Source organism: Hoplias malabaricus, chromosome 3, assembly GCF_029633855.1.
Source record: "Hoplias malabaricus isolate fHopMal1 chromosome 3, fHopMal1.hap1, whole genome shotgun sequence".
Lineage (NCBI taxonomy): Eukaryota > Metazoa > Chordata > Actinopteri > Characiformes > Erythrinidae > Hoplias > Hoplias malabaricus.
In genome coordinates, this window is record NC_089802.1 from 13,132,907 (window position 1) to 13,157,001 (window position 24,095).

At 38.4% G+C, this 24,095-nt stretch overlaps 1 protein-coding gene across 16 annotated transcripts in view; it reads left to right on the forward strand.

Moving 5' to 3' along the window:
• camk2g1 (calcium/calmodulin-dependent protein kinase (CaM kinase) II gamma 1) overlaps positions 1 to 24,095 on the forward strand; it is a 68,291-nt gene that overhangs the window by 31,451 nt on the left and 12,745 nt on the right. For 11 of the 16 annotated variants that reach the window (XM_066663235.1, XM_066663236.1, XM_066663239.1 and 8 more), the window contains exons 3-14: positions 2,740 to 2,799; positions 6,638 to 6,692; positions 8,586 to 8,651; positions 10,361 to 10,433; positions 13,608 to 13,710; positions 14,644 to 14,727; positions 14,914 to 15,008; positions 17,342 to 17,464; positions 17,769 to 17,852; positions 18,174 to 18,216; positions 18,628 to 18,690; positions 23,433 to 23,473. In XM_066663235.1, the coding sequence (XP_066519332.1) occupies positions 2,740 to 2,799; positions 6,638 to 6,692; positions 8,586 to 8,651; positions 10,361 to 10,433; positions 13,608 to 13,710; positions 14,644 to 14,727; positions 14,914 to 15,008; positions 17,342 to 17,464; positions 17,769 to 17,852; positions 18,174 to 18,216; positions 18,628 to 18,690; positions 23,433 to 23,473 (890 nt within the window). The remainder of the gene's footprint in view (positions 1 to 2,739; positions 2,800 to 6,637; positions 6,693 to 8,585; positions 8,652 to 10,360; positions 10,434 to 13,607; positions 13,711 to 14,643; positions 14,728 to 14,913; positions 15,009 to 17,341; positions 17,465 to 17,768; positions 17,853 to 18,173; positions 18,217 to 18,627; positions 18,691 to 23,432; positions 23,474 to 24,095) is intronic. The other 5 variants (XM_066663237.1, XM_066663242.1, XM_066663245.1 and 2 more) reach the window with 1 other exon arrangement.

Sequence of the window (24,095 nt, forward strand, 5' to 3'; positions counted from 1 at the left end):
TGCTCACAATCATATCACTTAAAATATTTTCATCACTTGAGCCCTAAATTACTTCACATTTAACTTACTCAAGGCTCATACTTACAAGATTCTCTGCCCCTGTGTTTATAGTTTTAATCACTAGAAGTTGGGTTTAATGTTGTTAAATGTATTGTTCACTATTTTAAATTTATGCACAATGATATTTCCAGTAGTTCTTTTGTGATGGTTTTGGTTTGGATCCAGTGCTGCAAAGAAGTGTTGCTTTTCACAGCCTCTATTTATCACCATTATGAGCTTTGTGATGCAGTGTGAGATGTGACTGGCAGGGGCATACTGATTTTGGCTAATGTGCTTGTTACACTCTTGTATATGTTTCTTTACTAGTTTGTAACACTGAGATTATCCTATAGAGAAGTATTTTTTCTAAACTATTTAAACACAAGCCACTCTTTAGACTGTGAGAATATATCATAATGGACAAATGGAGGCAGCTCAAAATGACTTTAATTTTGGACATGCATGTTTTCTTTACTCAGCAATGATATGTTATAGTAAATGCTGAGATAAAGGGTAAGGACAGCATGACTTTACAGTCCAACTTGGAAATAAAGGATGTTGGTTGTTCGAAATTGTTCATGTATAGTTAATTTATTGATGTGCTTTACAGCAAAACGTGTCTTTAAGGAGTCATAGATGCTTGCGCTTTGAACTGAATGATTTTGTACTTTGCACAAACCCTTCATTTTTCTTTTGTTTCCTTGTTGAATATTACATGTTTCTGGAACAAGCCTTAGGATAGGTTTTGGTATTTCCTGCTGTGATAAGTATATGACACTCTAAGGTTTCTTTCCCCAAGGTCTCAAAGGTTGTACACAATATATAATTTTCTTTAATTTTCAAATCTAAACAATGTGACATTTGGAGTTCATGCATATGTGCTATAGCAAAGAGGTAAACGTAACTTTAGCCACCAGTTGAAGTTGGGTTTTATCTGTTAGCTTGTCCACATCACTGTGAAAGTTGCCACAACATTTGTTTAAATGCATCTCCCATTTATTGGTTGGATTAGGTTTAAACTACAAATGTTTAATGAATTTCTGTGCAATTTTCAAAGAGCCTTAGTTTTAATTATAGTCTCTGGGTGTACATGTTAATATCCATAACTGAATGACAGTCTGGCTCTCAGTGCTCAGAATTAATGTCAGATCTTCTTAGTCTTTTCTGTTATAAAAGCAAACAGGACCGTCATTAATAGAAAATATGATATGGCAATTTTAACTTTTGAAGTGTTTCACAGGAACAAATGGAAGCGTAGCTGATGAAATAAACAACTGATTTCAATTCAGTTGTGATGATTCTTTCATTCATTCACTATCTGTAACCGCTTATCCAGTTCAGGGTCGCAGGGTCCAGAGCCTACCTGGAATCATTGGGCGCAAGGGAGGAATACACCCTGGAGGGGGCGCCAGTCTTTCACAGGGCAACACACACACATTCACTCACACACTCACACCTACGGACACTTTTGAGTGCCAATCCACCTACCAATGTGTGTTTTTGGACCCGGAGGAAACCCACGCGGACATGGGGAGAACACACCAACTCCTGGTTGTGATGATATGTTTGATAAAGCTTGTCCTCAGTTGATTCACGATACTCTAGTGGTCACACAAATGTGCTTTTTTGGCATTTTTCACTGCATGGTACTTCTACTAGTTTTTTGATTTTACATTAGACAAATTTGGTACTTGTACCTGAAGTGGGATACTTTTTTAGTACCTGCTTGCTTGTGGTTACAAACAAGCTGAGTAGTGATTATAATACTTGCAAAGAGCTGATTGTCTAGAGATATGTGTCAATCACAAGGAAATGCAGATATACAGCAAAAATTAGCCGCTGGTAAAATCTCCAAGCTACAGTAGAGATTGTATGTGTTTGTATCAGACTCACAATGGCAGCTCTTAAAAGTATGTTGTGGTCTTTTTTTTTAAAAAGATACAAACGTTCCTTGGATTGGAGGCCAATGAAAGACTCCAGCATGAGATGGGTGGTGCAACAAGTCTGTGGGACTGAGCTGTGTTCAGTACCAAACAAATCTAGTAGTACTAAGCAGTTCTAGTAGTAAAAATAATATAAATGTATACAAAAAATAACGCACAAAAAAAAAAAAAAAAAAAAAAAATATATATATATATATATATAATACAATTAAAATTACTACTGTAAGAAGTGATATTCCGTATGCAATTATTTTAAGGAGCCCGTGTATGTGGAGGGCCATCCATATGTTAAGGCCAGGCAGGCAGGAGTGCTAACACAGCGATGTTCCCTAACAACACACTCAGCAGACAGCAAAACAAGTCCCTGCCTGCACGAATAACTCTTAATATTTTTCCACTCTTTCTTCCTCTCTCTTACTCTCTCACACACAAACACACATACACAGACAGACGTAAACAATAAACATACCTAGGCTTTCCTATCCCTTTGTTCCTATAACATACAATTTGCCATATCTTTGGCAGAGAACACTTTTTTTTCTTTCTTTTATTAATATGTTAAATTCAGCAAATAAAATTGTTTGTGCATTAAAATAAATAAACAAGAATGCATTTTCTGCAAAGATTGTGTTATTGGAAACTCATCAGCCAACATTTAACTTGTATAGGTGCAGGAGTGATGTGTGTGTGGGGGGGTGGTTTCCTAACATTTGCCTATCTTGTTTTTTTTAACTTTCCTGTTTCCTCTTTTGTGCAGATCATCAGAAACTGGAACGAGAGGCCCGGATCTGTCGTCTTCTCAAGCACCCAAATATTGGTGAGTATAATGTGTTTTGAGGACTGCTTGCATGTGCCCTTTGTTCATTAGCATTTGGGTTTACACCCATGTGAGTGTACGCCAGAGGCTTTACTCGAGAACTATGTTCTGTATTGAGCGCATATATTGTTTCAGTGAGAAAGAAATAAAAGACCTGGATAGGAGTGATGCATAAAGAAAGTGACACAAAGCTCTGTAATAAGGCTTATAAATAGCGTGCTGAGGTGGGTAGTGGGTAGGAGCCAGAAAGGGGCGCTTGGTGTGGGAGGCTGTAGCGCTCACACACAGTAATTATCACCAGCAAGGCCAGCAACACGCTAGCTCTGAAAAGAGGAGAGCAGAAGGAGCCCAGGAGAAAATGGTTAGGATGAGATAATGAAGGCAAAAGAATGGAAGAGTGGATAAAAGAAGCAGCACCTGGATGAACCACCTGCTTATGTTTTATGTCTCTGTTTAAGGTAGGTTTAAAAGGGGTAGTTCAGCATTTTGGCAATGATTCCACTTGTTTTTTTGACCCTGAATCTGTTGAATTCACCAGTGTAATCCTTTCTCACCACATTCACAAGGTGGTGTTAAAGCTGTGTAGTTTAATACAGTACTTAAAACAGACCCATAGCATTGTTATTAACTCTTATAAGTAACAGTCTATGGATGGATTTAGTGCTAGAGCTGCACAACATGTAGTTTGTGATACAGAGTCAAATGAAACAGTCTGCACAATTACCATACTTTGTTGATTTCTTAGAGTTAGCACATTCTTTTCATCAAATATATTATTTTTCCATACAGTTTGGATTTATTTGTTCTTTTTAAAATAAAAAATAAAATATATAATACAAAATTAGGTGTAACTTTTTCTCGTTCATTAAATTCAGCAAAAGGCCTATACATTTGCACAATTTGTACTATTATGCAATGTTTAATTTCCTCATGTATGTTCTGTAAACAGGATTGTGAACAAAATGGACATTGACAATACATAACAGTAGTCACATACTAATTTTAGGGTATTTCACTGAAGGGTAAGATAACTTTAGTTACTATGTAGTTTAGGTATTTGCACAGAATGCTTGATGTTGCTGGGAAGAATATTAAACAGTGGGTGACTATATTTAATTTGATATAGAAGCACAAATTTCAATGCAATTTGAACAGGAAGACCCACATTTCTACATATTTCTGTAGGCGATGATATCAAGTTTGCAATATACAGTTGTGCTCCCCAACAAATCACTTTTTTTTTAATTGTATACTTGACTAATCACAGAATAGTTCCTAAACATGGAATAAATAACAACATATGCAGGTTTATCACTGTGTTATCCTCTTGCATTTCTTCTCCTACTCTTTTTTTCTCCTTTTTTGTCTTTCCTTCTCTTTCTGTCCCTGCTGTCCTGCTTTTCCAAGGCCTGTGCTCCATACGGTTCTCCTCTCCCTCAGGCCATGCCTCCTGCTCTTTCTTTCATTTCTTCCCTCTTAGTCCCTCTCTATTTTTGCTCCATTCTTTTTTTTTTCTTTTTTTTTTGTTGCTCCTTGCTTTTCTCTGCGGCTCACCTCCTTTTCAAAGGGACAGCTTGTCATGTTTTCTGCTTGGGCTGCAGCTAAATGCTGAACAAAGAGCAATGGAGGAAGAGAAAAAGAGGGAGAGGGAAAATTGAGGAAAGAGGCCAGAGTGCTCATAGAGCACATCTCTGGTGGGCTAAACACTATCTTGTCCTCTCGCGCTCTCTCTCTCTCTATCTCTATCTCTTTCTCTCTCTATCTCTATCTCTCTCTTTCTTTTTCTCTCTCTCTCTCTCTCTCGCTCTCTCTCTCTCTCTCTCTCTCTCTTCCCATCTCCAATGGCAGAATTACAGAAGCAATTCAATATGCAATTTAACTGTATTCTTGGGTAATGGTGTTGGATAAAATGTGCTTTAATTAAACTGGGGCATGACAAAAAATGTATTATATAAATTCCATAAGAGTGGCAGGGTGGTGCAACAGGTAATGTTGCTGTTGCACAGTACCAGGGTCCTGGTTGTGGTTTCAAAACCCGCTTTGGCTCACTGACAGTAAAGGATTTAGTGCGTTCTCCCCATGTTTTCTCTCACAGTTCAAAAACACATGGATTGAATATATAAATATGCCTGCAGGCTTTAGGGTGTGAGTAAATGTGTTATGCCCTGTGATGACCCCCTCAGTGTCACGGCTGGACTGAAGCTAGTCAAAATGTCCAGACAACAGCATTCTACGTGCAGTGTCCTTAGACTCACAAAGGACTACAGGACAATAATCACAGACTATGACACACACTGCAGCAGGCAAGCTCTTTACATCTATAAATTGGACCAAGGAGGTAGGTCTGATAGAGTGGCCAAAAGTGGGCTTAGTATTTCAAATATACAGCATCACTCTTACCAGCGCAACATGTTCTAACATGCCACTAACATGTTAGTGGTACTGCAGCGCTGAGAATGATCCACAACACAAACCATGCCTGCTATGTAGTGCTTCTATTGATTGCCTAAACACTGAAAAACACAATGAAACGGGCCAGAAAGGTATGCAGAACAACAGGTGCCCGACAGTCTGTCATTGTAGAACTACAAAATGCTTCTGTATGATAAGTGGAGCAGAGAAAATGGACAAGGATTGTAGAAACAAAAAGGTAATTGTAATGTTATGAGAGATCAGTGGTTGTCTACGGATGGCTAGACAAGGCCAGCCCACTTTCCCATGGAGAATTGTGGTGAAAGAAAATACACTGTGAGGATGGGGAAGACATGAAAAATATATATATATCTATAAAAACAAACAAACACAAAAAGAAAATCTATATCTAATCTGTACTAAAGTGACTGTACAGCACTGAGGTTTTTCCTCCCGTTTCTGACGCTCTCTTTTCTTCAGAGGTTTTTTGTGCTTGAAAACCCATTAAAGATTTAAAGAAGTTTTTAATGGCACTCTTGCTTGAGTGGCTCCAGCATGGATGTCCACTCAGTCTTCTCTTCAGGGGCAACAGTAGACCTGTATGTTGGGTTATATCTGTGCCTCATTGTTTAAATGGCTAATGCTGGCAATGAAGGTGTAAATGTGGTTGTGACACACCTCAGATAGGTTTTAATATCTGCTCTCTGTCAATCAGTTCTCTTTCTCTCTCTCTTTCTCTGTCTCTGTCTTCTCATTCTCTTGCCTGCTCCTACCCCATCTTGTTCTTTCTTTACTTGCTTTCTCTCAGGGCTCTCTAAAGGCTCCAGCTATTCTGGGCACTGTTTACTTAACTTTATCTGTTTCTCTCCCTCCCCTATTTCATTCGCTTTTCATGTCTTTATCTCTCATCAAGTCTGACTCTTTCTCTCTTCATGCATCTCCCTCCTTTCCTTCTGTCATTTATATTCTCCCTTATTCTTTCCCCCCCGACTCTGATATTCTCTCACACTTATTCTGTTGGTTACTTACCCTTTCTCTTTATACCTCACCTTTTCTCATTCTTTCATTGTTTCTTTCTGTTTGTCACTTACTCACTCATTTTTCATGCTATACCTTTTTGTAATCTCTCAGCTATCCTTTTCTCTGTATCCCTGCTTTGCACACCCAACAGTCCACATGTTATTTGCTTTTTTGTACACACACTTGCACATGTACACACTACATACACACATTTTCCAGCAAGTGAGTGGTCTCTGCTACTACTACTAATAATAATATAATAATATAATAATAATATTGTTATATCAGAATGGAATGATTCACTTGAAAGCTGCTTGTTATTAGCTATGTCAGAGAGATTTTGATCTGCCTCTGTTTGCTCCAGTTGGGTTACTTAATATTCATCCCTCTTCTCTGTTCTCCTCAGTCCGACTCCACGACAGCATTGCAGAGGAAGGCTTTCATTACCTGGTCTTTGACCTGTGAGTATGGCTGGAGTGGACTCACACACAAACACGCACACCGCTGACCCTGCTGAACTGTTATTTTATAACAACAGTAAGATTGAAGGGGTCTATATTGATCTTAAATGAAATTAAATGATTATTATTTTTATTTTTGGAAAATATTTTTTTTCTGCATTATTCCAATGCATTAATCTGAGTGTTTTGTTGTGAAATGGATTCAGATTTCTGTACAATAATAGTGACATTTGTGATTTTTCATATGTAATGTTAGTAATATTGGTAATTCTTGGGGGGGGACCAACTGTCTTTTAAACCTTATTCCTTGAATTAGTAAGAAATAACATGTTTTCTGACTATCAATAAACACAAGTTAGGAACTCAAACTCCACTGTATTTATTTGTTTGACACTTTCATATAGCTGGTGCTTAGACTTTAACCTGGATTTGTGATTATTTGAAGTATCATTATTAGTACGAAGATATACACTGGTATGAATATGTTTGTCTTGTAAAACACTTGTGAAAATCACAGACTCCTGAACATATTCATTATCTGCTACAATATAGCTCAGTTAGTTTGATGCTACCTTAAATACCCTGGTGTTGGTTTGCGGCTTGGTCATTAAGCTATTCCGCCTCAAATAGCTCTGGTTAAGATGCTCCCCTTTGGATGGAGTTGAAAGAAGACGAGGGAGGAGAGACAGAAGATAGCAAACCAAAAAGGCCAAACAAGCTGCTGCCATTTCTGTCACAGGATGTCCCTCAAAAGCTTTTTCACCAAATTTAAATCCCCATTCCCACCTTAAGACTAGAAGCACTGTACCTGTTTTACCTAGGTTACTGAAATCTAGAAGTATCAAAAGCCAGTCATTTGACCGCTGTGAGTAGCTACTCCAATGCCTGTGTTGGTTTTGTTATGGGAAGTCATTAAGGCACTTACAGTCACAGTGCCTTAATTACAATGTTCAGTTAGTTACAGTGTTCAGATCACTAGCTCCCTATTTCCACCTTAAATGTCATTTTAGAAGTCTGATATTTGGTGCTTAACACCTTTTGTATTTAAATTTTTATTTCCACCTTAAATGGGTCAGGTTGTCAGGCCCATCCTGGTGTTATTCATCAGCATCTTTTCTGTTCTGTTCCACCATAAATGTGACTTGGTTAGCTTTTGGTGTTCTAGAAAAACCAGGCTTGTTTCAAAAAACTGTCATACAACTAATCAGACTCAGATAAGTTACTCAAGTATTTTGTAATAAATTATTGGTTGTAAATCTGATATTGTAATGTTCATCCATCCATCCATCATCTGTAACCGCTTATCGAATTTAGGGTCGCGGGGGGTCCAGAGCCTACCTGGAATCATCGGGCGCAAGGCGGGAATACACCCTGGAGGGGACGCCAGTCCTTCACAGGGCAACACAGACACACACACATTCACTCACACATTCGGACACTTTCGAGTCGCCAATCCACCTGCAACGTGTGTTTTTGGACTGTGGGAGGAAACCGGAGCACCCGGAGGAAACCCACGCGGACATGGGGAGAACACACCAACTCCTCACAGACAGTCACCCGGAGCGGGAATCGAACCCACAACCTCCAGGCCCCTGGAGCTCTGTGACTGCGACACTACCTGCTGCGCCACCGTGCCTATTTTTTATTTTATTCATTTAGTTTTTTTTTACTTATGGCTAGATTTTTGTTGTTTTTTTTATTCCATTAAAGCACACGTACACATTATATCACAGCACATGCTATGAGAAAAAAAGTTTCTGCAACTACCCACTGCTGAGCATATCAAACCAAAATCTGCTCTTCTGCTGTCTCTTTAACCATGTCTCTCTCTCTCTCTCTCTCTCTCTCTCTCTCTCTCTCTCTCTCTCTCTCTCTCTCTCTCTCTCTTTGCAGTGTGACTGGGGGGGAGCTGTTTGAAGACATCGTTGCCAGAGAGTATTACAGTGAGGCTGATGCGAGGTGGGCACTCCAATTTACTGTTGCCGTGGTTACTGCTCTGCAGCCTGCAGCAAGCGGGTCTCTCTCACATCTCACACACACACACACACACACACACATATATATATATATATATGCACATTCTTCTGTTTTAAAGCAGAGTTGGGGAGTAGGAGAGGAGAGTCTGTCTGAAGTGCATTAAAATGAGAGGGTTCTTTAACAATGCCATTATGGTAGTTATCAGTATAACACATCAACAGGTACTACACACTCCATCCCCCTGCCTCTGTCTTCCCATATTCTCTCCTCATATTGTCTTTTCTGTTCTCTGCTCCTCATTTTTTCTCTTAGTCCCTCATATTCCCATCTCTTGGCCCAAACGTCCTCCATTGTTTTACCTCCTCTTTCTCCCTCTTCAGTTACATTAGGTTGCTGTGTTCACTAAAGCCCTGCAGCCAGTCTTCCAGTGGCAGCTGAGTTCTAATAAGGGTTTTACTGACTCATCATCTATACACAACATGCTGATGGGTGTTTGTGTGCATGTCTGTGTAGCAGCAATGCAAATACGTATGTGTTTGTTTAACAGTGAATTTTGAGTGGTGTCTGTTTCACATATATTATGCCTTGAGGTGGTCCTACTCTTATTTAATGGGTTGTATGCAGTGTGTGTGTGTGTGTGTGTGTGTGTGTGTGTGTGTGTGTGTGTGTTCATGCTGTCGTAGGAGGATGGCCTAAATGTTTAGTTACGCATGAAGTAGTTTTTATCAGTGGGCTGGGGCTCATATAGGGTTGAACTGAGTGGAAGTGCCAAGACTGTGTCTTCAGTAAGCAGCAGGCGGGAGTGAAGAGGCACTGTGGGTTTCGCCCACTATATCAAAACTGCAGAATGCAAGAAATCTTCAAACTTCCAACTGCACTTTACTAAACTCACATCAGCCTCACTGGCTTTTAGTCTCAGTTACATATACTTGTGCATTTAAAAAAAAAAAAAAAAGCATTGGCTGTGTGTTTGTAAGTTAGAGAAGCAAACAGGCCCTTCCCGAACACTGGGACGCTCACTGTCCTGGGAATGGAATGCTGGTCTTCAAATTCAACCAAATTTGGGCAAAGAAAATGGTTACCCTTTTTAACATGAGTGGAGTTCACATTCTCTTTTTTTCAGACAGGTTTAATATTTTCATTAACCATAACAAATATTTTCCCTTCTTTCTTCTCTCTCTCTCTTGCTCTGTCTGTCTGTCTTATGTCATCTCTTTGTCATTTTATTTTTCTCATGCCTCTCTTACAATTTCTCTCTTTTATCTGCTTTTCTCCAATGTAATTTCAATTCAGTTTTATGCTTTATTGCTGTACCTATGTTATCCATCTCTTTGGCCAAGGTGGTCAGCTGCAGACAGATATTAAACATCTGCAATGCAATATATCCTACCTTGACAATCAGTTATTACCCCTTATTAAGACTGATCATCTTAAGGAAGTTCTGGAACAAATATTATATTTTTAAACCATTCCGTTTTCAGTGAAGAAGCTGCTCAGTCTCCTTTCCACACTTCGGCCACACAAAGTCTGGTTTCATTTTGAGTTTGACAAAGCATGTTGTGTTAAAATGGCCTACATGTTTTCATGAAATTTTCCATGCTCCTATGTGTAATTTTAGCTCCTACTCATTCTTCCCTTCTCTCTCTCTCTCTCTCTCTGTCTCTCTCTCTCTTTCTTTCTTTCTTTTTCAGCCAGTGCATCAATCAGATTCTGGAGAGTGTCAATCATATTCACCAGCATGACATTGTACACAGAGACCTCAAGGTGAGCTAGCGCCTGTCGCCACGACAACCACACTGAACCACAGCTAGGCGGCCTCTGAGTGTGTCCATGGTGATGCCCTACGTCACATTTGCACACGCGCGCACAGACACCCCCCCCCCCACACACACACACAATCGCCCATGTATCTCACACTCGCCCATGTATCTCACACATGCTTTTTATGTGCCAGTATGTGTCAGTGTCATTATTTCTTAATAAACAGGATTTTTAGAAAACTTGCTCAGAACACCAGGAGTAACTTACATGCTCAATGGATGGCCAATATAAGACTATTATTTTCAATTGATATAACAATCATGTATTTGGTCCTGGCATCCTCAGGACCATTTATTTCATGATTGAGGGATAAAATTATGGGATGGCTGTATAACTATTTTTATGGTTATCAGTTGATTCGTTGTCTCTAACTGCTTTATCCAGTTGGTAGATATTATCTATTATTTTATATTGATGATGAACTTAAGAATATTTTATTTATAAGAACATTTTTTATGGCACTTCCACTAGTTTTTCAAATGCACAACAAAGTAAAATGTAGTAATTTAAAATGATTATAATGTGAAATAAACAAAGCGACATGCATTAGGCTGTGAATTTATAAATATGTAATATGAAAGACATCATTCAAATGTATGGTTCCTTTCACCAACCCAGTGAACACTTCTTGCCAGAACAGAGCATTTTAAATGACCCCAGTACGAATCAGTGATTCTTTTACATCTTAATGTTTTAATTATGCAGAATTGATAGATATTAAGGAAAAAATGTTGCATATTGTGACTTTAAGTATCATGATACCTTACATTTGCCAAATTGCTCTATCCTAGAAGTAAATGAAAGCTGGAAATCTTGTAGGTTAGTCAAGCCCTGGGGTACTTTTAGTGGTCAGCGTTTTGGCTCTTAGCTCTGGAGCAGTTTGGCAGTCCCATCTGCAGTGGTACTGCATTATTGCGCTTTGTCATTTATATTTACAAAGCCAGTGTGACCAGGCTTCTAGTTCAGAGAAAGAATGTCAACTCATGGTCATCACTGCCTTGTGGCAAAAAACACACAAAAAAAAACTCTGATATCGCTCATGCACACAACTGTGCTATTGCGGTTCCTGAGTCAGGTACACACACACACACACACACACACACTGCCCATGACCAGCATGTGTGAGCCCAATGCTGAGTGGCAGAGATGTGCCCTTCTGGTTGCTATGGTGATGGAAGGGATCAGACAACTGTTGCTGGTGTTGTCACTAAAAGAACTGCAGAGATTCATTGAATATCCACGGGTTTCCCATATGTAGTTAAGCACTAATTAATTAATTCTACATGTTAATTAAAAGAGTAGAATGAAATAATTCTAAAATGCATTCTGAAGCATACAATTTTCCTTGCATTCTCTTAAAATGATTTTCAGTCTTGTAAGGGTATGCTTTTTAAATGAAATATTTATTATTTGATATACATAAAATGAACACGTCTTTGGTTTCACATTCACTGTCCATTCCCTCAGCTTCACTGACCTCCCAGGAGCACTTTGTAGTTATAAATACAGGCTGTAGTCCATTTGTTCCTCTGCATAATTTTTTTTGCCCCCTTTTACCCTGTTCTTCAATGGTCAGGCCACCACAGAGCTGGTATGATTAGGGGGATGGGTCATTCTCAGTGCTGCAGTGACACTGACGTTGTGGTGGTCAGTTAGTGTGTGTTGTGCTGGTGCTGCAGTGTGTGTGATCCACTCATAGCAACACACCAAAACCATCACCACATCAGTGTTTCTCCAAAGCTGAGAATGATTAGCCAAATTAGGTGTGCTTTTGGTGGTCCTGACTTTTGATGAATAGGATGAATGCAGGCTAACAAAGTATGCAGAGCAACAGACGGACTACAGTCTAATTGAAGAACTGCAAAGTGTATCTATATTGTAAGGGGGGCTGAGAGCATGGGCAGTGAATGTAGAAACAAGAAGGTGGTCATAATGTTATGGTTGATCAGTGTGTATTTGGCAGATTAAGCGTGGCCAGATAATTACAAATTAAATTTGGCTACTTTTGCTGTGGTTTATGCTTGGTAAATGATATAAAATTTTATAATCAGTATCGAGTAGTTGACAGTGTAACTCCATATTTGCAGGAAGCTGTATAAAATTGTAACAGGCTGAAGCATTCACTCCTGGCTTGAGCATGGCTCCGTCTATAAAATACGATACTGTTTGACTGTTGGCAGAAAGGAGGTAAAGAGTGGTGGCATTATGAGGCCCAAGTGATGACTGAGCTGTGATTTCACCTCCACTTTAGAGAGCCCTGTTTCCCTCGCTCTCCCCTCCATTTATTTTTTATGACTCTACACTGCAGAATTTCCACCCACTCTAAGAGGAAGGGCATGAGGCAAGTAGCTCTGTTTATGACTACAAGCCCTTATTTTACCTTGGGTAGGAATGTGAAGGATTTCCCCAGAACATGCTGAGATATACATACACATAGACACATGCAGCATTCCAATGATTTTCATCTGCTTGTTATACGGGTAGCGAATGTCTCCTTAGAGATTTATATCTGCATATTTCTCATTCATTTACTTTTGAGATTGTATCAGTTTACCTTTCATATATGAAACAGAGACACTCCCATTGTGTGTTTGTCTGACCTCTGATCTTTCAGAGATGTTTTTTTCTGATCACCTGGGCACTCCAAAGCCCCAGGCCTTTTTTTTTCTTTTAACCCACACCTGTTTTCATAAAGGGTGTAATGAGTCAGCTTTGGTAACTCTTTATTTTTGAGCAAGCTACTGCTGTTTATATGTTGAAATACTTTATATAATGAAAGTTTGACCATCTATTTCTCTATAAACACCCATATTAGTTTTAAGAACAGGATGATCAAATAAACAATATCAGCTATAAAAGCTAAATTTAAGAATTTTGTACAGTAAAGCCTCAGAAGAGATCACAAAAAAATTGTTAGAATTTAAAACCACATATTGGGGCTTTATCAGTAGGAATGTTGTTATTAAACTGAAACATCTATAAAACCAGTGCAAGTTGGCCAGTGTCATCAGAAAAACAGTATTTTCGTTAGAGCTTGATTTATAATTTAATGATATTTAATATATGATATAATGTACTCTTCTATACTGTCAACTGTGTATGTCTGTTTGTATTTAGCCTGAGAACCTGTTGTTGGCCAGTAAGATGAAGGGAGCTGCTGTGAAGCTTGCTGACTTTGGCCTGGCAATTGAAGTACAGGGAGACCAGCAGGCGTGGTTTGGTAAGAAACAACATATATGCTGTTATGGATGTCCTCACATTCACTGCAGTCTTTATAAAGCTTTGCCTCCAATGTATGAGCTTTGAGTTTAAAAGAATTAGGAAATACCACTGATAATTTCTTAAGGACTGTGATCAGACCTGATCTTTTTATAAAGAACAGAAAAGCTTGCTTCAAGCTGCAGCTTTCACTGGATTTCAGGCCAACCCCTTCATGCTGTAAAAGGTGCTCCAGTTAAGGCAGAAATCCTAATCTCTTTCAGGCCCTGTGGCCCCCTGCTGGCTGTTGGGAGGACACACATTCTATTCAGAATGCTAAAATGCATATTTTCTTAGATAAATAGGTCCACGCCTCAATATAAAGAGGTAAATTCAGTCTGGATAATTGACCAACACAACAGTAAACTGAAGTGAAGTGAAAAAGGCCAGGTTAATTGTTACTCCAGCTCCCCATATTCTGCTGAGTTCCATCAGTGATTCCTCAGGAATCCTACCAGGGCTGTATTACAGAGAGGTGGCCACATTGGCTTACAGCCCTAATGGGCTGAGCTGATTTTGCTGTAGAGGGTGTGTAAACACTTCTAGTGTTAAGCCTTTAAAGAGGAGAACTACTTCTTAAAAGATAAGTAGACTCAATTGGGGAGTAAACAAATACTGGGAACAATGTATTGTAAAATAGGTTAACAGGTCCAAGCACATATTACTTTATGTGGAGTTATTTATCAATATATCTATACTGCTTAATCAGCTTAACTGACCAAGTATCCAGAAATATGATACTGAATGAAACTTTAATTGAAATTAGTTTAACTGCCACTGTGTTTTCTTTAAAATGGCTGCAATGTCAAGGAGTCCTTAAGCAAAGTGTTTAAATGGATTCCATCTAGATGTACCCTAGAGCTATAGTTCAACCTGCTGTTGTTGCTTGGGACAGGTTTCGCAGGCACTCCTGGCTACTTATCTCCAGAGGTCTTGAGAAAGGACCCCTATGGTAAACCTGTGGACATTTGGGCCTGTGGTGAGTTCTTTGGTCACATGTTGATCCGAATCCAGAGTGAGGTTAGCTTTTAAACCTTTCCTAAAATGGAATACACATACGCAAAAATATTTTTTTTTATTTATAATTCCCTTTGATATTATATTGTAATTTCTCTGTTAGCAAATTCTCATAGCTTATCATCTGTCTTCTCTCCCTCTCCCTTAGGTGTGATCCTCTATATTCTGCTAGTGGGTTATCCACCATTCTGGGATGAAGATCAGCACAAGCTCTACCAGCAGATCAAGGCTGGTGCTTATGATGTGAGTAGAGTTTGGTTCTATAAGCATCCAATGGAGTGAATCCCCCCCAGTTTAAAGACTATGCACTTCTTTAAATTCATCCCAAGGAAAATACATTTCATTATATTGGTTTCTAGAATAATCTTTGCTACGTGAGGTACAATATACAGTAAAACGTTCGGTTCACTTGGTTATCTTGCCGTGCAATCATTTCTGTCATATCGCTGTTTTTTTGTAGCATTGTAGCATTAAGTGTGTAGCAAGTAAGTTAAGTGATAGAGCATGAAAAGAAAAACTCCCCCAACCTCCTCCGCCAGTCTTCTCCACTTCTGCCTCTTTATCTGATGTTCAAGGTAAATACACTTAATAGAACCAATTTCTATTTTTACATTCTCTTTTATTATATATTTTTATTTTTTATACATTATTTGTTATTTGAAAGTACATTATTCTTATATAAAAACACATAAAAAATTGTGTGGTTTTGTGGTGCTGAAACAGATTAATAGCATTTCAATTCATTTTAATGGAGAAATTTAATTTGATATACGAGCAAACTGAGTTCCGAGCTTGGTCACAACGAATTAAACCCGTAAGTCCAAGGTATTACTGTATATAGTATATGTGCATGATACCAGAATTTTGACTTTGATACTTTGACTCCAAGTGTAGTATCACCAAAACGAGTTAAGTCCAAAGTCTGTGATGTTCTACTCAGTGTTAAAATGTTAATTATATTCAAATAGTTGAGGAGTTGCTGAAAAGGTAAATTGGTTTTTAAGGTTCTAAGACTAAATGAAGTGAGAAGATAACAACACTTTTAATATGAGCATAAGCTGTACACTTAATGCATACTTCAAATACCAATATTTCACAGTTTAAAATTTAAAATAAAGTGAGAATGAAGATAATTACAGCTTAAACTTTACAACTAATACTCTAATTAAAACATTCATACTTTACTACTTAAAATGAACCCATGTGACATGTATTAAATAACATAAAGAGAAAAACATTAATATTTGGCTTTAAGCTGTAACATTTGCTCTGCAGCATACTACAGACTACATGCTGTATAGTCTGTTTGCAAAAAAAAGTCTATAACTAACTATAACACTTATATGAGCATAAGCTGTGCACTGTTCAGCTCTCTGTATAGCTCAGGGTGTTAAGGTGCTGGTGTTGCCTGTTTTGCAGAGAAGGGATTGTGGATTATGCTACTCCTTTCTCTCTGCTCGAGTCGCCCAATCAATCAAATAAAATACGGTATTTCACTGAATCAACCTAATAGAACCTGCTGTTTGATTTGCTGAATCAATCTAATAGAACGCTCTATTTGATTCACTGAATCAATCTAATAGAACGTGCTATTTGATTTAGTTATTCAGTATACTGATTCAGTTCAGCATCGAATGAGTCAGAATTGAACTTTGTAGTATTGAAAAATAATTGAAATTTTGATGTTTCGTGCATCTCTAATGTGCACAAATGAGATATGTGATGTCCAGTATTTAGGCATAATGTAACGATACTAGTGCCTCATTATCGTTTGTGTGAAACAAATATATAAACAAACAATCAGTGGTAACTGAGTTTAATCTTCACAGAGGTTGGTTGCCAGTCACTGATCTCTGGCCTAACTGCATAACTAGTTGAAATAGTTCTGAATCGTTGTAGCTTGTGGCTGAGTGGTCGGGAGTCTGGCTGCTTAATTTTTGATTGGGTGCAATTGAGAGCTGTGCCGGTGCTATTGATCTTGTCATGCCTTCCCTGACGCATTGCAGAGAGATGACTTACCACACAGAGCTGGCTGCCTCTTGTGGGTGTTAATGTGCGTGTGTGGTTGTGCTTGTTCATGAACAAAAACATCAGTGAAGAATGTGTGTATTTACACATACACATTAAGTTTAATGCTTAGCTTGAAGGCAAACTTGAAAATTGCTCAGGATGACAGTGGAATTTCTTAAAATTGTTTACTAAAAAAGCTCTTTGAAGCTTTCCGAGAGAGATGAGAACAAACATTCAGCAGAAGTTAAAATGAGTACTTGATGTCTCTGTGTCCACTTGCATATAACTTGTTTCAGTGAAGCCATTAAGCACTAACATGCTAAAGCAACATGATTATAACAACAGCCATCACCATAACGTGGCCAATCATTGGAATAGAAAAGAAATGCAATAACACATTGTGACCCCTTGCTTTCCTATGCCTTATTTTATTAGCCTCCAGCTTAAATGTTGCTGTGTGTGCCTGTTTTTCTGCATCTTGTTGCATGAACAGCACTTGAGGCATTTACTCCTGTGCATACAGATTACATACATTATCATGTGTGATTCTTTCTGACTCCCTGCAGTTTCCATCGCCTGAGTGGGATACAGTCACCCCCGAGGCCAAGAACCTCATCAACCAGATGCTGACCATCAACCCAGCCAAGAGGATCACTGCTGAGCAGGCCCTTAAGCACCCATGGGTCTGCGTAAGTAATTGCTGCCAAGAACTACAATTCCCACAAGCCCCAGGCTGCAGAAATCCATTAAAAACTCAGCAGCGCCTCACATGCTTTTGGAGATTTAATACGTTTATGGTCCAAACACCTTAGTCCAATGAATTCACTAACCTTCAGAAGAATGGTTCCGAAAGGGAATCCAATAGCTTATACTTTAGTTTATTTCCTTTATTGAGGTTTGCTCAATAGATATTCAGAATGAATATGTTATTCCAGTTGTGGAATCAACTTCAGAAATGGCATTATTTTTTTCTCATCCAATTTTTCTGTTTAGCAACGATCAACAGTGGCATCCATGATGCATCGCCAGGAGACTGTGGAGTGCCTGCGCAAATTCAATGCTCGGAGAAAACTCAAGGTACCAATGTCGACTCTGTTACTTCCCTGCCATTTTCACAGATCAAACATTTCCATTCAAAGTGAACATTAAGTATTTAATTTTCAGGTGATATTTCTGAGGTGGGTAGATGTAAGGTATATGTGGAATGGTAAAATAAATGTTGAATAACTTATTTCCAAAGCTGGAATTCAAAAACACTAAATGAATGAATGAATGAAGGTGTAATAAAGACAAGAGTTGAATAAAGAAAACACTGAAAACTTATATTTTTGAGGCTTAAAATATTTTTGTTTGTTAAAAAAACACAGCCTCTAAAACTCTGTTTCTCTCTCAAATTAGGGGGCCATTCTCACTACAATGTTGGTTTCCAGAAACTTTTCCGGTAGGTCACACACTTTCATTTCCCCTTCATTAGGTAGGGTCCCAAGGCCATGGGGAAATCAGCTGTGACTCTTTAGTATTACTGCATTCAAAACCTCTCAGATTGTGTTTTTCATCTACACACAAGGACCCCCAGGACGACTTGGCCTTTTTTGATTGAAAACGTACGTCCTTCAGCTGCTCCAATATTTATAACCAGATAATGTTTCAGGTCATCTTTACAACTTTCTGGTGCAGGTGGTTGTCTTGTGTTTATAGCACAGGGAAGTCGTGTCTTTTTTTTTTGCGTAACATAAAGTATTATACAAGCTTATGTCTGTTTTAACATTGCACAGAGAAAGTCGTAGGACACATTTTCTCTGGGAGTTACAATTTGTAGCTCCTGCCAACTGATCGCCTCTCTGTCCAATAGTGGGCCGGCAGCATACCAGCCCTGCTGCTCCCACCACCAGCACTGCTGCACTTGCACAGGAAGGTATGTGAGCGTGCATTTCCTCGCCTCACCACCAGGGAGGCCTGGAGAGCCCTGTCATTTTTTACGACCCCACAAACCTGACTCCTCTCTTTACTCCACCCAGTCAGCATGCAGCCAATGGAAGCCTGGCATGCCTGCCATTTCTCTCTGTCTCTCTCTCACACACATACACACACACACACACACACACACACATATATATATATATATATATATATACATGCTCCGTCACGCTCATATGATCAGGGATATAGCTGAAGGTAAACACGTGTAAATCCCATTTACATTACTTTTTGAAATCTGCATTATCATTTACTCAACATTCTTTTAGGAGTTTTAGCTTTTAAGACTGTTAATTTTTTAGTGGTTTTATGCTAACCATACACTAGGAGATTTCAAAAAGACTGTAAGAGACTAAAGACACCCCCTCACATCTAAAGACTATGTCACAGTTTTAGTGTAGACTAGACTAGTCCCAGAAATTCGGAGGTTGTCACTGAGGTTGTGACTTTTGCTGTCACTGAAATGGTACTCACCAAGGAACATATTTATTACATATTTAGTACATTAGCTATATGTTATAAAGAAAACTTACAAATATCCACCTCTCCTTCTGGAGGAGAGAATATGAAGTACCTTTAGGAAACTAGATTTTAAAACCACTGTTTTACACAATACATTCGTTTTCGGACAGTGTAGGGGTTGGAACTCTTCGTATCGAATGACCGACAGAGCCATATCGCCCACAACACCACTGCTTCTTACTAGTGACCACTGCTTCATCGTCACTTGTATTAGGGACCGCCACTTCCATTTTCTCATTGCCAACTCATGAAATATAGCTGCTTAGTCAGGAGCACCCTGCATCAGGGATCGACACGGTGCAGCGTTATATTAGGACATGGAAGGCAGGGTTGCAGAGTGCGACGTGCATGTTGGTAGATTGTGCCTCATTTAAATAATCAGCCTCACATAAACATAATTAAGTCCAAATATAAATGTTTTTCATACATTAAATATAGTGCTGTGCGATGATTATTTGTTTTTTACAATGTCCATGTCATTATTTGCATGAGCAAAGACTAGAGACTTGTGATAATATTAATAAACAAGTGTGACTTTATTGAAATGTCAAGACAAACAAAAGAGTTAAAACAGCTCTACTGACCACCTTACACCAAACAATTGAGATGACAAGAGCACTTGTCTGTAATAGTGAAATAGCTCGAAAATCATTTGATGTAAGGCTGACATTAGTCTTTACTGCATACACTTACCTTTTATTTATTTTTTTATTATTATATAATATAAATTTTATATAAAATAAAATTTATAAATTTTATTATTATATAATATAAATTTTTATTATTATTATTTAACTAATTAATTAATTAATTAAAAGTAGGTCCAGATAAACAATAGCAAAGATAAAAAAATAAACTAGAGGCAAAGTATATAAGGCCTATATATATATAAAACCAGCTATCCCCCTAGGCTATCTGTTTCCGTGGAAGATGACCTGCTGAATGTCAGTCACACTTGTAAATTTCCCAACTGTATATTTATAATTTCTGATCTGATGATCTTCTGCTCTAGCTTTTAATTCACTAAGCCATAGTTTAAAACATAAAGACAAAAACAGTATGTAAACCGTAAAATGTCTTCAGTCTAAACACACAGCATTCATTCAGTCTTCCTCACCCTAAATTTTTTGTCTTAAAGGCATGCGTTGGCTTTTCTTTCTTTATGAACAGAAGGACATCCCAATCCTCTTTCAATGGTTTCTTTTTTTCCCCTCTCTCTCTCTGACTTGAGTTTGAACGCCAAGGCTCCAGGCAAAAGAGCCTGATCAATATCACTGCACTGCATTCATTTTAACGATCACTGTTGCCAGACACCCCACCAGCAGCCAGCATGCATTATCTGTCTGCATGGCAGGAAGAGCAGTGAATGTCTCAGCTACTGCTTTGGTTGGAGTTATCCCTCTCTCTCTATTTTATTTTTCTTGAGGTTATATATATATATCGAACATTTCTCTTTTTTCTGCTTTTATTGTGGAAAATGGCTTTTAGGTGGCATCTGCTTTAGCCAGAGATGAGGGACCATGGCCCCTTTCTCTTTTTTACCTCAGAGCTCAGTAGGATTATATTGATTGGTATTGATTTCCTGGAGTTTTATCTTTATTAATGAAACACCTTTGGATAATGTGTCAATATTTTACAACTGTTAAGTTGTAGTGAGTAGACTCTTATTTTAATATATAAACAACAATCATGTAAACATTAACTATATGCAAGGGAACCAATAAGTGTGTGTGTGTGTGTGTGTGTGTGTGTGTGTGCGCATAAACACACACACACACACACACACACACACACAAACCCACTAGAGAATAATTGACTATTCAAGTTCCCATTGTGCAGAATCCCTTTGAATCTAATAAGCCCGGCTGACTGGGTTTTTAGTGGGTTTCAGGCAGAAAGCTTATAGACTGTGGTCTTTCCTCCCTTGCCAAAGCAGAGCTACACACCTCAAGCTTTAGATTCATCTCCTCTTCATTCCCCCTAAACCTGTACCTCCCTTCCCCCTGTTTGAGAGTGCGGGGGTGTGCCACATGGACGGGCAGGAGCGGGGTTGGCTTGCTGCCAAGCGTCAGACCCTGTGTAAAGTGGCACTGAGCTCCAGAACCCGCCGAGGGTCGGCGTGGAGCAAAGCCCACTGGAGGCCAGACAGACGAAGCTGTATATTCCACTGAGTGAGCAGAAACACTGGAGCACATGGTGCCACCCACCTGAAAAACTCGGGTGATGATATTTTGGGAAGATCTGATAACTACAGGAGAGTTTGCTTGACTGTTTTCAGCATTTTAATCTTTTTTGTTCCTGCCACATTGATGATGTTGAATCTAGTCACTACACCACTACACAGCCTTTGTTGAGTAGTTTCAATCCCTCTTTCTCCCACAGTAAAGACTAGCCTATTGTATGGCCTTCATGGTGTGGGAGTTTCTTTGATAATTAGTTGCTCTCTTACGGTAGTGGTGATTGACATTAATTACTTTGGAGCTATCCTGTCAGAACTCTGTCCTCCAAGTCTCAGCCATAACCAGTAAGTGCTCTTATATATTCATCTCACATGCAGACAATAGGTTGTTTGTTTAGATGTTTGACCCATATGGACATAGCTTCAAGCTTTGTCATCTGTCTCCCTCTTCTTAAGCTTTTCACTTTAATAACTGAGTTAGACTGTTTGTTTACAGAGTTTAAGATAAGGCTTTCTGTCTAATAGGATTTTTAAGCATGGCTATGGTTTTGCCCGATTTTGAATATGAAAAGATTTTTTTTCCTTCTCTTTGCTTGCAGATTTTCCTATAATTTCCCTATATTAAAAAAGCTTTTGCTCAAGATTGTTGTCCTTATTTGAAATGCCCTCCTTGTGTCGTTTTTGAATAATAGGAAATCAAGCTAATTTTTGAAGCTGAAGGAAAATGTCACAGTGGACAATAAATCCAACATAATGCTTTTATTTGTAACTTTTTAAAAATTTTTAAGATATATTTTGGCACAAGGAAGGTAGTTGTGAACATATTCTGGACCTTGTCTGAAGACGGCATTCCTTCATTATGTTATTTTAAAATTTGGATATGCAAAAGCAGCACAGCTTTGGACTGATTTAAATGGTGTTCTGCTATTCATTCAATCTCCACTGACTTGTTTGAATGGAGAAAGAAGGGAGCAATGCAGTGTTCTTCAGACATGACTTGCTTTTCTGGATGTCTTTTTAAACCTAGTGGAGGGTTGCTTAATTTATAAGTTGGTGGCCATGTATTTATGAGAGTCCCTGATTGTGGATTTATTATGGGACTTGTAGTTTTACCATGTTGGCACTGCATGTCTGACTGTATGGTAAATTGTATGGTAAAATGCACCCACCACCTATCATCTCGTTTTGAGTGCAGCATGTAACACCAGTGGGCTTGCAAAACAAATGATGCCTTTCACTTTCCAGCTCCACCCACCTTTCTCTCTGCAAGTCTGTTGATTGTTGTTTTTCTCTCTCAATCTTGCCTTTCTCCCCATCATCCTTCCTTTCCACTTGTTAATGGAAGGTAAGGAACTCAATGGGGCTGCTGAGCGTGACGCGTTTGACGTTGGTTTTTGTGAGTGTGTTTTTGAAAGGGTCAGTGCTGTATAGATTTTCGAAGGCCCCACACAAGCCATGTCATTAGCAGAGAAGGTAATCTGCAGTGTATCAAGGCTCACTCACCTACACTGCTTCAAGACCTCTAAATCAGACCACCGGGAAATTACGGGTGCATTTAAAGGAAATCAATTGTATACATTAGCTGTGATTTTCCTTCATTATGCCTTGTAGTCTCAAATAGAGAACATTTTCATTCTCCCTTTGTCTGTTGTAGGATTAGGTTGAAATGGATGATTCATGAAAATCTGAATTTATTCAGTTAAAAGTGAAGTTCAGGAATATCACAGCTACTGGTTACCATGGTAAAAGACTCCTAATTTTATGCAGTGTATTCAGTGCAAATGAAACAGATAAGACAGCTTAGAATTTTAACATAATATTTGTACATCTGCACAGAAATGTTTTAGCATACTGTAATCTCCAGGTATCAAGGAAAAATCGACTTTGGGTTTGCCTTTTTCTAAATTTAAGGTTGATGAGCACGATTTCTGGGCTTATTGAGAATATTTAGTAATTCAGACTCTCTTCACTTTTCACAGCATGCAAAAGTTTACTCAACAAAAAGGCAGATGGAGTTAAGGTAAGAATGGGGAATGGATCTGTAAATTTTTTTTTAAATCTTTGTACCTTATTATTCACTTCTTTGCCTGTTCTAACCGATTGTACATACGGTACTTTGCAAAAGTAAGAAACCACCCTTCATTTATTGAATCACTCTCAAAATAACAGGGAGGCTTTTGCAGAGCACTGTATGTGTTTCACTGTTATAACAACACTTGTCAGTATTTTTTTCTTAGAACTTTTTGTACCAATTCTAGAAGCGGAACCACTTTAAAATAGGTCTACATTTGTCAAGGTTTATAAATGGGTTCAAATCTTTATCTTATCCTGTTATCTTTATTAAATTGATATTAATTAGGTTGTAAACACCTTAAAAATGATTAATGATAGGAAGTGTGACAGTAATATTTTGTTTGGTCTAATGCTGAAAGTGTCTGAAGATGTCACTGTAAAGAAAAAGATACAACCTGAGAATGTGAATTTAGTCCTTTTATATGTTAAGGTATATCACATTATGATCATGTCTAAAAAGACATTATATTCTGAGGTTAATTGATTGAACCTGGTGGTTAAATAGTTATATGTATTAACAAATTGGGGCCAAAGCTGACAGGGTTAATGATGGAAAAGACAAAGTAAGG